Genomic DNA, 14,235 nt, shown 5'->3' with positions numbered 1-14,235 from the left:
TTTAAATGGCGAGCCACGTAAAACACTCTTTCACTAAAGTAAAACCTTTTAAGTTCTGGACAATTATTACTGGAGTGTTATCTCTTCCCCTTTTTTTAATATAACCAGTTTCCACTTCCCCCTTAGGAGCATCTCAATGAATAACTGATATCATGTCTATGTTTACAGCTTTACATGGATTTGTTTTAGATGTAGCCATGTGATAAGCGTACAGGATGGAATGCACGCGCATGCATGCATTTTTTTTGTGGCTTCATATGAGAATTTGCCCTTTCTGGTGTGACCTCTGTGCCATATGCATCACCTGGGCTCACTCAATATGCACATACAGATGAGGAATAGCCAAGACCAAAGCTGCTGGAGATGCAAATGTCATGTGTTCTCTCTGTCACACACACATACACACACACACACACACACGCGCACACACCCACACACACGCACACGCACACACACACACACACACACACACACACACACTCTAACCCCATACCTGCTTTTGTATTACATTCTCTTTTTATATCCATGGCCTTTTCTTTCCACTATTTCATCTCCAGCTTTCTCCACCTGTGTTTGACGGAGCTATGGTTGCTTGATTTAGCTCTTGATGGGGTCCAAAACCTAACAGGACATATTATAAGCGAAGGAAGATTTTTAACATGGAGACCAAATTTTGTTCCTCTGGAGTCCAAAGATTTTTTTAGGAGCTTGGGATTGTCATCTTAGCGGTACTATCAGTTATTTTATTAAAAGGTCAATGGTATATATTCGGGTATTTATAGTAGAAAGCAGATATTTCTGTTTTCTATACAAAAATAAATATTTTGTTCTTCCTGATATTAAATGAGTCTAAATGCTGAAATCCGATATTTCTCACCACTTTTTAAATATTCTAACGTTCTTTGTCAATTAATTTTTCAAGTAGAAGTTTCTTTACACCCAAGCTTTAAGTTCCTGGATGACGTCTTAAGAAGTTTCCTGAATATTCCCACATAATGTTCTTTCCTCATAATGCCATGTGTGAATTGCACCAAAACACTCCCACTACATAATGCTACCACCCTTGTACTTCATAGTAATCAGGCTTGCCAGCTTACCCGTTTTTCTTAGAAATGTAATGATGGTCATTATGTATGTACAATCAATGAACATTCTCATGGTGTTAATACTTGGATATAATTGTTTGACAAGCTGATGAAAGGCACATTCAGGTATCTGGATAGTGCCTTTTTTTCCCTTTTTTCCCCCTTTTGTTTGTTATTAAATTATAACTCGGGCGAGTGAGGCCTTCAGTGCTTTTGATGTTGTTTTTGGTTTGTTTGTGAACTCCTGGATTAGTTGTTGTAGCTTACAGTCGGCCACATTTTCTATAGTTTACCTCAGCTTTGTATTTTCTCATTTTGTGGATAATGTCTGTCTCTCTCTGTGGTTCGCTGGAATCCTGAAACCTAAGAAAAAGCACTACTTTTCAGACTGATAGAGGCCATATATTTGTTTTCTCTTCGGTACTCGAATTTATTTAGATCGGGGAATGATGTGTTGCTTTTTGAGATCTGTAAGCCTGTGTGAGAGACTTTTTGATTCTACTGCAGTAGTCAGGCCTGAGAACAGAAAGTGAAACTGAAGCAAAAATTATTGGTGACACACTTATTTAATAATTAAACATGGGAGACATTAGGCATAATTTGAAAACCTATTTTTCAAATTATTTTTTACGCAGGTAATTTTTCTTTAATAATATCTATTTGATCTGAAACATTTATGGGTGACCAAACAACAAAACTGAAAATACAAATATATGGGTCTAATACTTCTTCACTGCCCTGCAGGTGGCCTCAAGTTAGCTTTTGAAATTATTTGGTTCCTTTTTGTCTTATTTTTTTCACTGTGTGTGTTTTCTTGTGACTGAATATAAAATTGAAATATTAATGACATTTCTCTTTTAGAGGGCACAGTTTATGATGTAGAAATCCTAAGTCTAATATGAGGCAGTGGTTGTATCAAAGGCTCTTTGGTCTTATATCGTGGACTGATGCGTTCTTTGGATACTCTGAATGCTGATGTTTGTGAATATTTACCATCACACTCTGTGGACTTCTTGTGCAAATCCTAGACAAATAAACCAAAAAGAACAGCGATATCAGCAGCTTGTACATAGCTGGATTCCACATTTAAGCAGTACTTTGTAAGACACATGGACAGAATCACACACAGGGAGGACGGCTTTCATGCCGCGACACATCCAAGAGAAGCGTTAGCATTGAATCGGAGTAGCACTCTAGGTGGTGTATAGATATGGGTGCCCATATGAGTAGGTGCATGTGAGGTCGGGGCACACCAGCCAGGTTCTTCTCTGTTCTCGTCAGACAGAGATAATTCCCTCCCCTGGGGGTTCAAGAGGTCGTTGGATGGCGGGATGGAGCGATCAGAAGACTAGAAGAGAGAAGATGGGATTTAGAGATCAGTGCCTGCTGAGCCAGGTTACAAAGACCATATGGGTCAGACGAGGGGCACCTGACGTCACAGCAACGGCATAAAATACAGAGTGAAGCTGAAACAAAAGAAGAAATGGCAGCGAGAGAAACATTTTTCCATTGACTGACAGAAAAAGACAAAAAAAAATAGTGAGAAGTGTTCAATTATTTAAATCCCATTGACTGCCACTGAGAAATTGTAGAGCTGTGGAAAAGGGAAAAACAAAAAGACAGGTACAATCTGAATGGAGTGAATACAGATGGAGGAGAGGGAATAAACTGATGTATGTGGAGATAGATGAATAGCGGAGAGAGAAGAATTGAGTGTGAGAGAGAAATCCGAATGATGGTGTACAGCTGGCAGCCTGTCACAGTCTCCAAGGTGTCTCCTGTCACTGTGCTGGCCTGCTGTCACACTCTAGTGGCCTGCCCAGAGCACACAGACACACACACTCAAATATATATATACTTGCGCACAAACAAGAGAATAAAGCATCCTAATCCACAGAGATTATATACCTTCTGGAGGAGATGGGAGAGGCAGGCGCAGAGAAAGTGAGCAAGAACTTCTGAGTAGTTGCTCGAAAGCTGTCGTGTGTGCTGCAGTTTAGGAGACATTTGGGCACTGAGCCACTGTTTTTCTTCCTGTTTGCTCTCAGAATGAAAGCGTTAACATGTCATTCTTGGAACTGAGTAGAATAGATTGTGTGTAATTGAAAAGGAATTAATAGGATTCAACAAACTGCATGTATGTGTCTGTTAGTGTGCGTTCACATGTTGGTTTTAAGAGATCCTTATCGATAACATTTTATTTATTTATTTTACCTGCTGTTGAGTGATTAGTTTGATCTTGAGTTTTTCATCGTGGCTATGTTCCAATGAGGAAAGGCTTTAAGTGAGAGATGTTTCTCAGATGATATAGGCAGTCACACCAACAGCAGTGGTTGGTGGCAACCCTGTTTGCATGTGTTTTTGCTGGTAATGTAAAAGAAACAGCATGCCTTCCAGTATAAAATGTATCCTGAAGCAGGAAGTGGATCTCACACACAGATACAATCTGTGTGTAAACTTTTGTCAGAACTCGAAGTTGTTCCTGTTTCTGTTAGTTGAACAGGAACAAATTTATCTCGATCTAAATGTTTAAGCCAAAAATCTTGGTGTTACAAGACTTCAAATAGTCTGGAATAAGATGAAGTGCCATGCAGAGTTTGTTTTGTAAACGAATGCATGGCTAGTGGAGAAAATGGAGCCACTGCTTCCACATTTTGAAAAGGAGGGGAAGAAAAACTTTCTGAAAAAAAAAGACAGTTATCTAAGTTTTAGTCTTATTATAGAATAAGTCACATTTAAAGTGGGAGCCAACCAATGAATGGACCAGAAACTAAGGCGTTGCTATTAGGTCTAACATTTTTGGTGCAAAATTAAACATATATTTTAGTAATACCATTGAAACAATAAAAAATGATTAAGAAACAGAGTATTTTGATTGTGTCCTATTTATTTTAGAAGAATATCTGTCTTGGAATGAGATTCTTGCAAAATAATCAAATTGAGTTACACAGTAATTACAAAAAAAATACCACAAAAGACAGAAAAGCAACAGTTTTTCAAACTCACTCAACAAGGTTGCAGTGATATTATGCATACTAATTTATTTTGAATATAATTTAAAAATGCATAGATATTGAAAAAAGTAACAATGAACTGAATGTTTTAGATTTAAAGTGCTCATTGCATTGAATATTATACGTTTTCAAAAATGAAAACTAATGCTTTAATTTAGAAATCTTGTTTTCTTTTTAGTTGTTTTGTTGTTGTTTTTTCCCCAAAAGCAGTGTCATTGCAGAAAACAGAATGAGTGTGCTAGCCATCCTTCAGACACCTAAACATCAGTGTGCAGCAACAGGTGGCAAAAGAGACAGCAGAGAACTCACCATCTTTCTCATGCTTGTGATTGTAATGATTACTTAACCTTAGGAAATATATGATGGGACTACTTAGCAGTTTTGAACTGTAAACTTTTCAAAACCTTGGTAAACTTTTATAACCCACGCTTAAATGTGTACAATAAAATCATTTCTCAGGGAGTTTGGGAGCGGGGGGGGGGGCGCGGGTTCATCTAATGTTGCGATTCTGTTCACATTTAAAACGCTGTGGAAATCATGGAACTATATAAAACAGAGAGAGAAACATACACAGAGCTACATAGTTGTGGGAAAAGCCTTATCTATCTACCTATTTGTTTCTGTTGTGTTGATTAGTTGAATGCAAGGACTGAACGGTAGACGAGCAGCTTGAAGTGATGATGCCATGCATCAGAGGCAGCCGATGAGATGTGCCATCCGATTGTCATGTCACCCTTCTCTAATCCCAGCCAGCAGGCCTTGCCTTTATGTGAAGGCTGTTATGCCTGTGGTCTCCCACAGCTCTGGGGCTTTGTGCTCCGTGTGTCTGTGTGTGTTTGTGCATGTATGTGTGTGCCTATTTATGCAAGAGTTTGTATGCACATGTGTGTTGTTGCCTTGACAAATCTATTCAGAGCCAAACCTCCATGTCTCCATTGGTGGTGATAGCAGAGTTGTAAGGGATGGAGGAGGGCCCTTTGAAAGACTCCCCTCCTTCTCTCCCTCTCCAGTCGCCTTCAGCCCACTGCTCCACAGCCCAGCTGACATCTTCCTCCAGACAAACTGAATGAATTAAAGAAGATACAATGAGACACTTGATGTAGCAGTCAAGGAGCCCCATTGCTTCTCTGCTGCTCCACACAGCTCTGCCCTCAAACTCAGACTCAGAGGAGAGCACATCTAGGGCAAAGCAAAAGATCTAAAAATACACAATATGCCACTGTTTACCAAGATGACTTTTCATCTTCCCCCAGCACTAAAGCCCCCAGCTGCCTCGCCTGTTTCCCCTCTCATCTCTTCACTGATCTTTCTTCAACCTCTGTGGCTTCACTTTTTCTATATTTTCTCCAAATGCAGTTGTGTTTGATTTACGTGACTAAAGGAATGAATGAAACACGATGGACTCGATTCAAGAGGGCATTTTTTTAATACCTCCTTTCCATTTTTTTAAATTAAAAAAGTTCCCAAATCATTTTAATTCAATAAAAAGAAAACCAAGTAATTTTTGGAGATTATATGTTATTGTTTAAAAAATGCTAGTTTTATTTTTACTCTATTCAGTTTTAAAAATTTTAGATTTCTACATGAAAATATTACATATTTCATCATAGGTCTACAGTAGTTACTTTGATGTAGAACAGATTCATCAAGCTGTTGATGGCTTCTACCTGGTGCAGAAGTTGGTGCAGAAGTTACAGAAACAATTCAACTTTCTCTGTAATATTTTTATTTTAAAACATAGCAAACATTGTAGAGAAGCACACAGCATAACTGATGCCTTTATACTTTCTCAATCATTGAAAACGTCAAAAATGTAAAATAGGTAAAAATCAGAAATAAACTTTTACTTTGTTGTGGTCAGTTTCTTCTGTTTCAGTAATACTGTAATTTAATAACTTCATTCTGGCTCTGAATGTTTGTTCTTATACTTTCAGACCGATTGTGTGATATTATCTCCAAACTCTTTGATGTGGTACAGGACTCAAAGATGAATCAACATGAAGAAGCTAGCCCTTTTATAACACAGAAAACATATACCATAACTTGAGCATAACTACACTTCACAAACTCTGAAATAGTGAAACTTGCTCTTGCTCTGCATTTACCATACTACTGTAAGAACGCCATTTGTATTGTTCTGCCTGTACAACACATTTGTATAAATGTGTTTGTTTGAGAAATTGACTTTTCCTGGTGCAATAAAATTGTGACAATTCCTCTAAGATCTTGCATGTGCAGTTTTGGCATGAGCAGCAGTTTTGCCTGCGTTTGCAGTGACGAGATTCTGGTGTTCACTTTCTACACATGCTGCTCTGTTTGATCTTATTTTAATTGGAAATTTTTGTTTAAATGGACACCATTGACTGACTTTAATTTCTTTCTTGAGTCTGATACTTTTCACAAGTGTTTCACTTGTTTTGAAATCCTGAGTTTTGTAAACCTTGGACTGATGGAACTACTCTTCAAAGCAAAACTTGTATTATGGAATCCACTATCTCCCCCTAAACATTTTCTAATCTTCAGCATGCTTTTGAAGTAATGTGGCTTTGGATTTGTTTTCATTTGATTTGTACGTATCGACTTTTCACATACCACGGTGTCTGTTAGAAGTTATAACACGAGAAGTGTTGCAAATTTGTCCGACTTGTCAATCACCTTGGAAGTCTGCGGGTTAGAAGGAGAATTCAGAAGCACGTGTGCCTTTTTTTCCTGTGTATTTGAGTTTGAAGGGATCACAACACATCTTTGTGGGAGACCCTCCCCCGAAATGAAGTCACTGACCCACACACAGAAACCTTTACGCACACACAACCATGCACTATGCAGTAATGGCTGTCAGGGGGCCAGGGTGAAAGTAAACAAGGGCAGATAAGCAGTGAATCAGAAGGACGCCAGCTGCACATTCTAATCTCTTTACATTTTTTCTTTCTTCTGTTGAACTTTTATCTTATCTATGGGAGCGTCTTCTCTAAGCATTCCTTCTTAGCCTCCCTGTCTCGTTTCCCCTATTCCCTTGTTTTTGTTCTAACCCTATGAACCAGAGCATACCAGTCCACACTGCGGAGTCAAAAGAGACAAACACAGTTTGATGTGTTGTCATCCACTGACCCAGTCAATGAAAACTCAAAACTGGAGCAAAAGGTAAAGCTCTCTGTTCTCATGGATTGATACATTTTACTGAAAGAGCATCAGATTCAAACTTTGTATGTGTGAAACACCCCAGTGTGAGGCGGTACATATAAACTAGGAGCAATACACAAGATGGATGAAGACAGCAGCAGCAGATAAAGAGGTCTTCCTCCCTTTCTGACAGTGGAGTTGTCAACCACAAGGGGTTTGAGAAGAGTTGGGGTGTTTGCAGGGGGTTATGGGTCAGCAAGCGGGGCAGACACCCTCTCCCTCCAGGGCGCCCAGTGATCAGCCATGGTAGAAGGCCTCAGCTCTTCACTGCAAACAAACGCCAAGCTGTCTTAGCAGCATGTCACAGAGCTTTTAATTGCTTGTTCTTGTCTTTGTCTCCTCTTCCCCCACCGTTCATACTCACTTCTTTTGCACGCTTTTTTTTTGCCCACCTGTTCTTTTCTCTTCTGTTGTGCCTTCTGTTGTTTCTCTTACATGATCAACATTACATAGCTTTTCTTCACCGTTTTTGTATTAACATTGTCTCTTTTACTATTCCTGATTTAAGTAGATATTGATTGCTGTTTGTATTTATTTGTATGTTGAATCTTTAGAAAACTATAGTTGTCCTCTGTCCTTTTTTTCATAAGAATAATATACTCAAGAGTAAAAGTTGTGACATATGTTTTGACGTATTTGTTTCCTTGGTTTTGTTTCCTACAGTGCTGTTGTAACTGGGTATCGAGTCCCGAGCCACTGGACACACAGCTTGAACCCATGTTGCCAGACTGCCCTAGAGTTTCTGCAGGTAATAATCTGGTATTCTGTACCTAGACACTCTTCAACGGTCACATCTTTCAAAGCCTGAACTCTGCAGTGTTGTTGGCGTTATTGGGTTGAGTAAAGAACTTAATACTTTAAAGTTTGAATATTGTCAAATGGTGAAGCCTTTCCATTAATTGTTGAGATGGATATAATAAATGTATAATCATTTTTGATAGTAATGACAATAGAAGTAGCGTAAACGCTCCTTGTGCGTTTACTATTAGTCCTTTTTTTATTTGCACATGTGTTTGTGTGTGTTGGGTAAATCAGTCTGCATACAGCCAATTTAGCACTGATGGAGATCGATCATTGTCAGTCAGACTCAAGAACTCTAAGCTTTCATGCTATTTTAAAACTCGAATACACACATATTTTCTTACATAAACTTCCAGTTCAAGTTCAGTTCTATTTCCGACTTCTTTGTCCCGTCTTTTTCATCATCCACTCTGCCTCCTATATTCATTAATCCTCTCCTGCAGTGTTTGGCCTCCTGTCCCTGTGCCCTCACTGCGGTTCACTGGCCTTGATGATGTCATGTCCATCATGAGAATGTGTCCTTAATGTAGGATTAGGGATGAAAGCTGTAATCCTCAACATGACTGTTGATAAGAGATGATGATTGTGATGTTGTTTGAAGAGTGACACATTTAGATATGCACACACTGAGAAACAAAGAGAAGACTCAGTCTTTAAACAGGAAACGGTATATGTGTTATGTATTTCAAGGCACTTTTTAAATAATGTATTGAGTCACCACTTGTTAAATATGTACCTACCAACAGATACCTGGGAAACTTGGAATATCTTGCCTCACATTTTGTAACATAACCACAAAATTCAATGGATTTGTGTGGATTTCAGGTAATGGCTCCGCACAAACAATTTAATGGACAGAAAGTGGACAGAAACATGTTCATAGTGGAAAAATAGAAATCTGAACTTGCCTAGTTAATTTCCATCCAGCTTCTTTAGGCCTGTATGTGGTTGTCCACTTAAACTGACAAGCCTGTAATAAAATAGGTTAGATCAGAACTACCCTTTCCTCCAAAGTAGGATGGGTAACAATTTCTGTCTTTGAATGTAAAAAGTGACCCATTTGAAAAGACTGCAACTGTAATTCAACTAAAAGTTTGTACTAGAAGACTGAGGCACATTTTCATCCATCCATCCATTTTCTTGAACCCTGTCCCTTAGTGGGGTCGGGAGGGTTGCTGGTGCCTATCTCCAGCTTACGTTTCAGGCGAGAGGCGGGGTACACCATGGACAGGTCGCCAGTCTGTCACAAGGCAACACAGAGACACACAGAACACACAACCATGCACACACACCTAGGGACAATATAGAGAGGCAAATTAACCTGACAGTCATATTTTTGGACTGTGGGAGGAAGCCGGAGTACCCGGAGAAAACAAACGCATGCACAGGTAGAACATGCAAACTCCATGCAGAAAGACCGGAAATCGAACCCAGAACCTTCTTGCTGCAAGGCAACAGCTCTACCAACTGTGCCACTGTGCAGCCCCTGAGGCACATTTTTCAGAACTTAATATGTAAAAACTTCTTAAAACCCAGTCCTCTTTGTGTCATGTAAACCCTCAATAAACTGCATTGAAATGCATTGAAATTTATGGGTGTAACCAAGCAAAATGTGAAAAGGTCTAAAGGGTATGAATACTTTTGCAGGGGGCTGTGCATTCCTCTCTCACTCTCTCATTTTCATCACCGCTTCGGAGGTTCATACCTTGTGATTTTATTCCCTTCAAAGCTGCTCACTGACATCATAGTGAATGTATAGGTCATCTTACACATGCCCCACATGTCTGCGAGTACATCTCTTAACATTGCTATCTCGTCTCTTTAACTGAAAATGGCTTGTTCCACAAGAAGCAGTGTGGGTGGTTGGCCTGAACATCTACCAGTGAATCAGCTCCTTGAAATGTCACCTAGCTCTCAGAACAAAATCACTGCTTTATTTCATGTTCAAATGTCATTTTCTTTCACTCTCCCAACTTCGGCCTCTTCTCAGCGACTGCTGTCAGTCAAATGACAGCTGCGGTACAGCCAAAGTACCGAGGTCACCAATTTTAAAACTTTTGCCGTGCCTAACATTGTCCAAACACAGAGCTGTTTGACACATTATCGTTTTGGTGTGTGTGCACTATTGACTTGTGCTATGTTGACTCCTGCTACTTTAACTGGGCTGAAAAGATCTGGGTCTCTAGCCTGCTAAGAGAGCTGCCAACTCAGCTTGTCTCTGGTCTTTTGGTGGCAGCTTCTGATGTCAAAGGTTGCCTCAGTCATCTTTGTGTCCTTGGCAGCCTGGCAGGTTCACAGGCAGCGACCATTGTGGTGAGAGTTACAGCAGAGCAACAGAGGTGACAAGGTTGAGAGAGGGTTGAGGGAAGGCTGTCAGGGCATCGTGGAGCAGAATTTTAGTCAAGCCAAATGCCACCATGGCTGCTGTTGTCTCGGTTGCCATGGTGTTTGCCTGTGTGTATGTGTAAGTGTTGGTAATTGGGGCTAAAGATAAAGCCTCTCAGTAACAGAAAATAAACCAGTGAATCCTTGCTGTCATGCCCAACATGCGTGCACACATATCCAGGGGCTCACATCACAATGTGAACTACTGCTCTTGTGTGTAGCCAGGCAGAGCTGGGCCTGAGGCAAGTCTGGGGCTGGTGTGGAGAATGGCATATGTTCAGACAGACCCGTGCTAAAATGTCTGTGGGCTAGCAAAGTATTCAACTTCTATTGGTCATGCAGCATCATGGAGAAATGGGATAAAGGATCAGTCCTCCTTTTGCTTTATTTGCAGTGTGAGCGTTAGTTTTTTTTCTCTTCTTATTCTTCTCTTCCTCGAACTCTTTGTGTCTATCTACCTCTCATATTTCCCAGTCAGAAATCAGGCTTCTTATGACTGTCTTGTATTTCTTTCAAGGAACTTAGAAAATCTGACTTTCAAGTATGAAGTTCAACTGTGTGTTTGACCTGCACAATATTTCAAAAATACATCACCAAAGCATCTATGTCTGGAACATTAACATCATAAAGAGTTTTCAGTAATCAATGTTAACTATCATTTCCAAGTGCCCTAATTTCACACTTTGCATGGTTAACATTACTGTATCGTCATGGTGCTGGAAGGAGTAAGGCTGCTGCAGATGCTCACAGCTGACCCTGATGATAGTGCCAATATTCAGCAATAATATTACAATGACAATTTGAAACATAATGCAGTGTTTTTTTCTATACCATTTACCAGTTCCAGAACAAATCAGTTTAATATGATTCAGCTTAAAATGTATTGTGGTCCAAATAAAACAAATTATATTAATTACAGTTAAAAGTATTAGTAAAATGTGTTTGGTCTGAAGAAAGTAGTAAAACAATATTTTTATATTACTATGGCTTTGGAATTCGTTCATTTTATAGATGAATAATTACAGAATGAAGAAGGCATTGTGCTGTGTACAGCAGTGAGAATGTTTTGGTTTATGATCTTTTTTGATGGGTTGTTTGATCACAGAGTCTGCTCTTTCAAAGGTGGGAAAGCCCCTTTGCTAATAACACACACACACACATGCACACACACACACACACACACACACACACACCTACAAATCACTTCCTCTTAGGTGATTATTCATTGTCCAAGCTGATTATTAATTACAAAGGGAGAGCTCTCTGAATGTAAACACTGATTAATGGCTAACAAAAGTAAGTTAATGTCTTACCTGTACTTTAATTGCCATCCCTGCTCTCCTGAAGCAATATCGCTTAAAGCCGCAATTAACCATAATAGACTGCAGAAAGGGACTTCCTTCTGTTTTCACCTGTCACAACATATATAAGTTGATATGTCCCTTTGTTATTTTACAGTGGTTCACATTTCTGAGTATTTTCTATAATGCTAGTTAGGATTTTATTTAAACTTACTGATCTTGTTCAGAAAAAGTGGTAGCTGCAAAACTTATCCAATCTTTAGGAATTACAATCTCTTTTTTTCTGTGATGTACTGGCAGCTGACTGTGCTCTTCTCTTTTCCTACAGCCAGTATATCTGCAAATGTACTTAGCAATCTGCCACATCACAGCGGAGACAAAAAGGAGTGGCTTCTATTAAAGAAAAAATGTGTTGACACATGCGCTGCCATGCCATGGGCTCTATCCTGCTCTAGGTTCATCTAGACTGTGACACTCACCTCCCTGATCCACGCATTGCTGACCATGAAACACTCTAGCTGTCTGCACCTCATCACTACACATACACACACACACACACACACACACACACTTACTGACACGCCACATCTGATGGATGTTTGTGTGCCTTAAATCTTTAAAAGGAAATCTAGGCTCACTCGGATGAACCTCATGTCCTCCCACCACTGTTTTTTCAGCTTGGTGTGGTGGAAGTTGGCGGTCTCGGTCGAAGATCACTTGCAAATATGTGCGTCTGTTGTCTGTGTTTTTGTATGTATTTCAATGTTTTCTCAGCTCAGCCAACTCATGTTCAGTTAATGTTGCAGGAAATATGTAGGTAAACTCTGGCAAACTATTCTATAACCTCTGACCTGGATTCACTGAGGCTGTCTCATGCTTTTGTCTGGGTCACATTAGTTGCAGACTAAATCATAATAATGTGGAAAGAGCTCATGTCAAGGATTAAAGACTTGGTGTAGCTAATAGAAATAATTGTCCCTAATTTTGTGGGGTAATAAGGATTTGGTTTATAATTACTTTTGATTAAAAAATTTATATGATCGCAATATTAATATTTAGGTCTAAAGCAAAAATAACACAAATTAAAATCCCATTTGTGTGTTGCAACCAAAAAAGGACCTTCTGAAAAAGCACAGTGCTTTCTTGAAAAAGACAAACAAAAAGACATTGGCTTAGCCCATCCACTGCCTGCCTCTCAAATATGAATGTTAATCATTAATTTTGCATCAACAAGCAGCTTCAAACAGTTAATTATTTTGCATTTTTATCAGATTTTGTCATATTACTTTTTTATGGTGGTTGAGCTATCTTGATTATAACTAGAGATGTGTCTGGGAAACCGTGTGTTTTTTATTTCACCTCTGCACCATGTAAACCTTTTTTACAGAGCATTGTGTTGCCATCTGTAAGTCAAACTAATAACCAGCATTGCAGGTAAAACAAATAGAAGCATAAAGCATTCCAAAACTTTTGATCAATAAATGAAAGTTCAACAACGTTCAGTGAAACACTCATACAATTTTCCACAGTGAATTGGGCTTTTCTAGTCTCATTACCATCTTAGTGCCAGATATTTTGTATTCACTCTTTATTAGGTTCTGCGATTTTGCCAACTTTTTACATTTTGTCATATAACTACAAACATGTGGCTACTTTATTGTGATTTCTGACCATCACAACGTATCATGCAGTCATGAAGCAGAAAAAAAAGGTTCAGTTGTTGTTTTTTTCTTCCAAATCAAAATCAGAAAACCTTTGCAAGCCTGTTTTACCTTGATATCCCTCAATAAAATCCGGTTCAAAAAATCCCATTCATGTGTCATTTAATTTGTCCAACTTTAATATTAGCTTAAAAATAGTTTTTTGAAGGGCTCAGAGGTTTGTTATAGAAACAGCATTATGAAGACCAAGGAACACAGCAAGACATCTCAGGGTGGTGGTGAAGTTTAAAGCAGGGTTAGAATATAAACAGTTATGTTACGGCAAAAACCTACCAAGACGTGTCTGTCTCCATAGCAGACAGGGCTAGCAACAAGAGCATTTATCAGAGTTGCCAGGAGGCTCTCAGTAATTCTGGAGGAGCTGCTTTAATAGAAGCAATGCCAAGAAGAAAAGTCATTATTGAAACAAGACTACAAGAACTCCCTTCTGCTGTTTACCACAAGCCAAGTAGAGGACACAGCAAACATGTTTAAGAAGGTGCTCTGGTCAGATGAGACCCCATTTTAACTTTTTAACCACTGTGGAAAAAACTAAATGTGCCAGAAAGCTAACACTTCACATTTCTCTGAACCCACCATAGCATCTGTGCTTGTAGCATCATGTGGTGGATATAATGTTTTTCTGCAGCAGGGGCATGAAAGCTCATCAGAGTTGATAGAAAGAACAATACACCTAAATGTAGGTCAAAAATTGAAGAAAAAACATTTGGAGGCTGTAAAGATGCAACGGTGGCAGTCTACCTACAAT

General features: G+C 39.2%; 1 protein-coding gene across 1 annotated transcript in view; it reads left to right on the top strand.

The window, feature by feature from the left end:
- arb2a (ARB2 cotranscriptional regulator A) overlaps positions 1-14,235 on the top strand; it is a 159,689-nt gene that overhangs the window by 105,628 nt on the left and 39,826 nt on the right. The window contains exon 10 of the mRNA XM_008418923.2: positions 7,943-8,027. Within this exon, the coding sequence (XP_008417145.1) occupies positions 7,943-8,027 (85 nt within the window). The remainder of the gene's footprint in view (positions 1-7,942; positions 8,028-14,235) is intronic.

The sequence above is a fragment of the Poecilia reticulata genome, linkage group LG9 (assembly GCF_000633615.1).
Source record: "Poecilia reticulata strain Guanapo linkage group LG9, Guppy_female_1.0+MT, whole genome shotgun sequence".
In the NCBI taxonomy this organism is placed as follows: Eukaryota; Metazoa; Chordata; class Actinopteri; order Cyprinodontiformes; family Poeciliidae; genus Poecilia; species Poecilia reticulata.
This window is presented reverse-complemented; position numbering and strand designations above follow the sequence as displayed.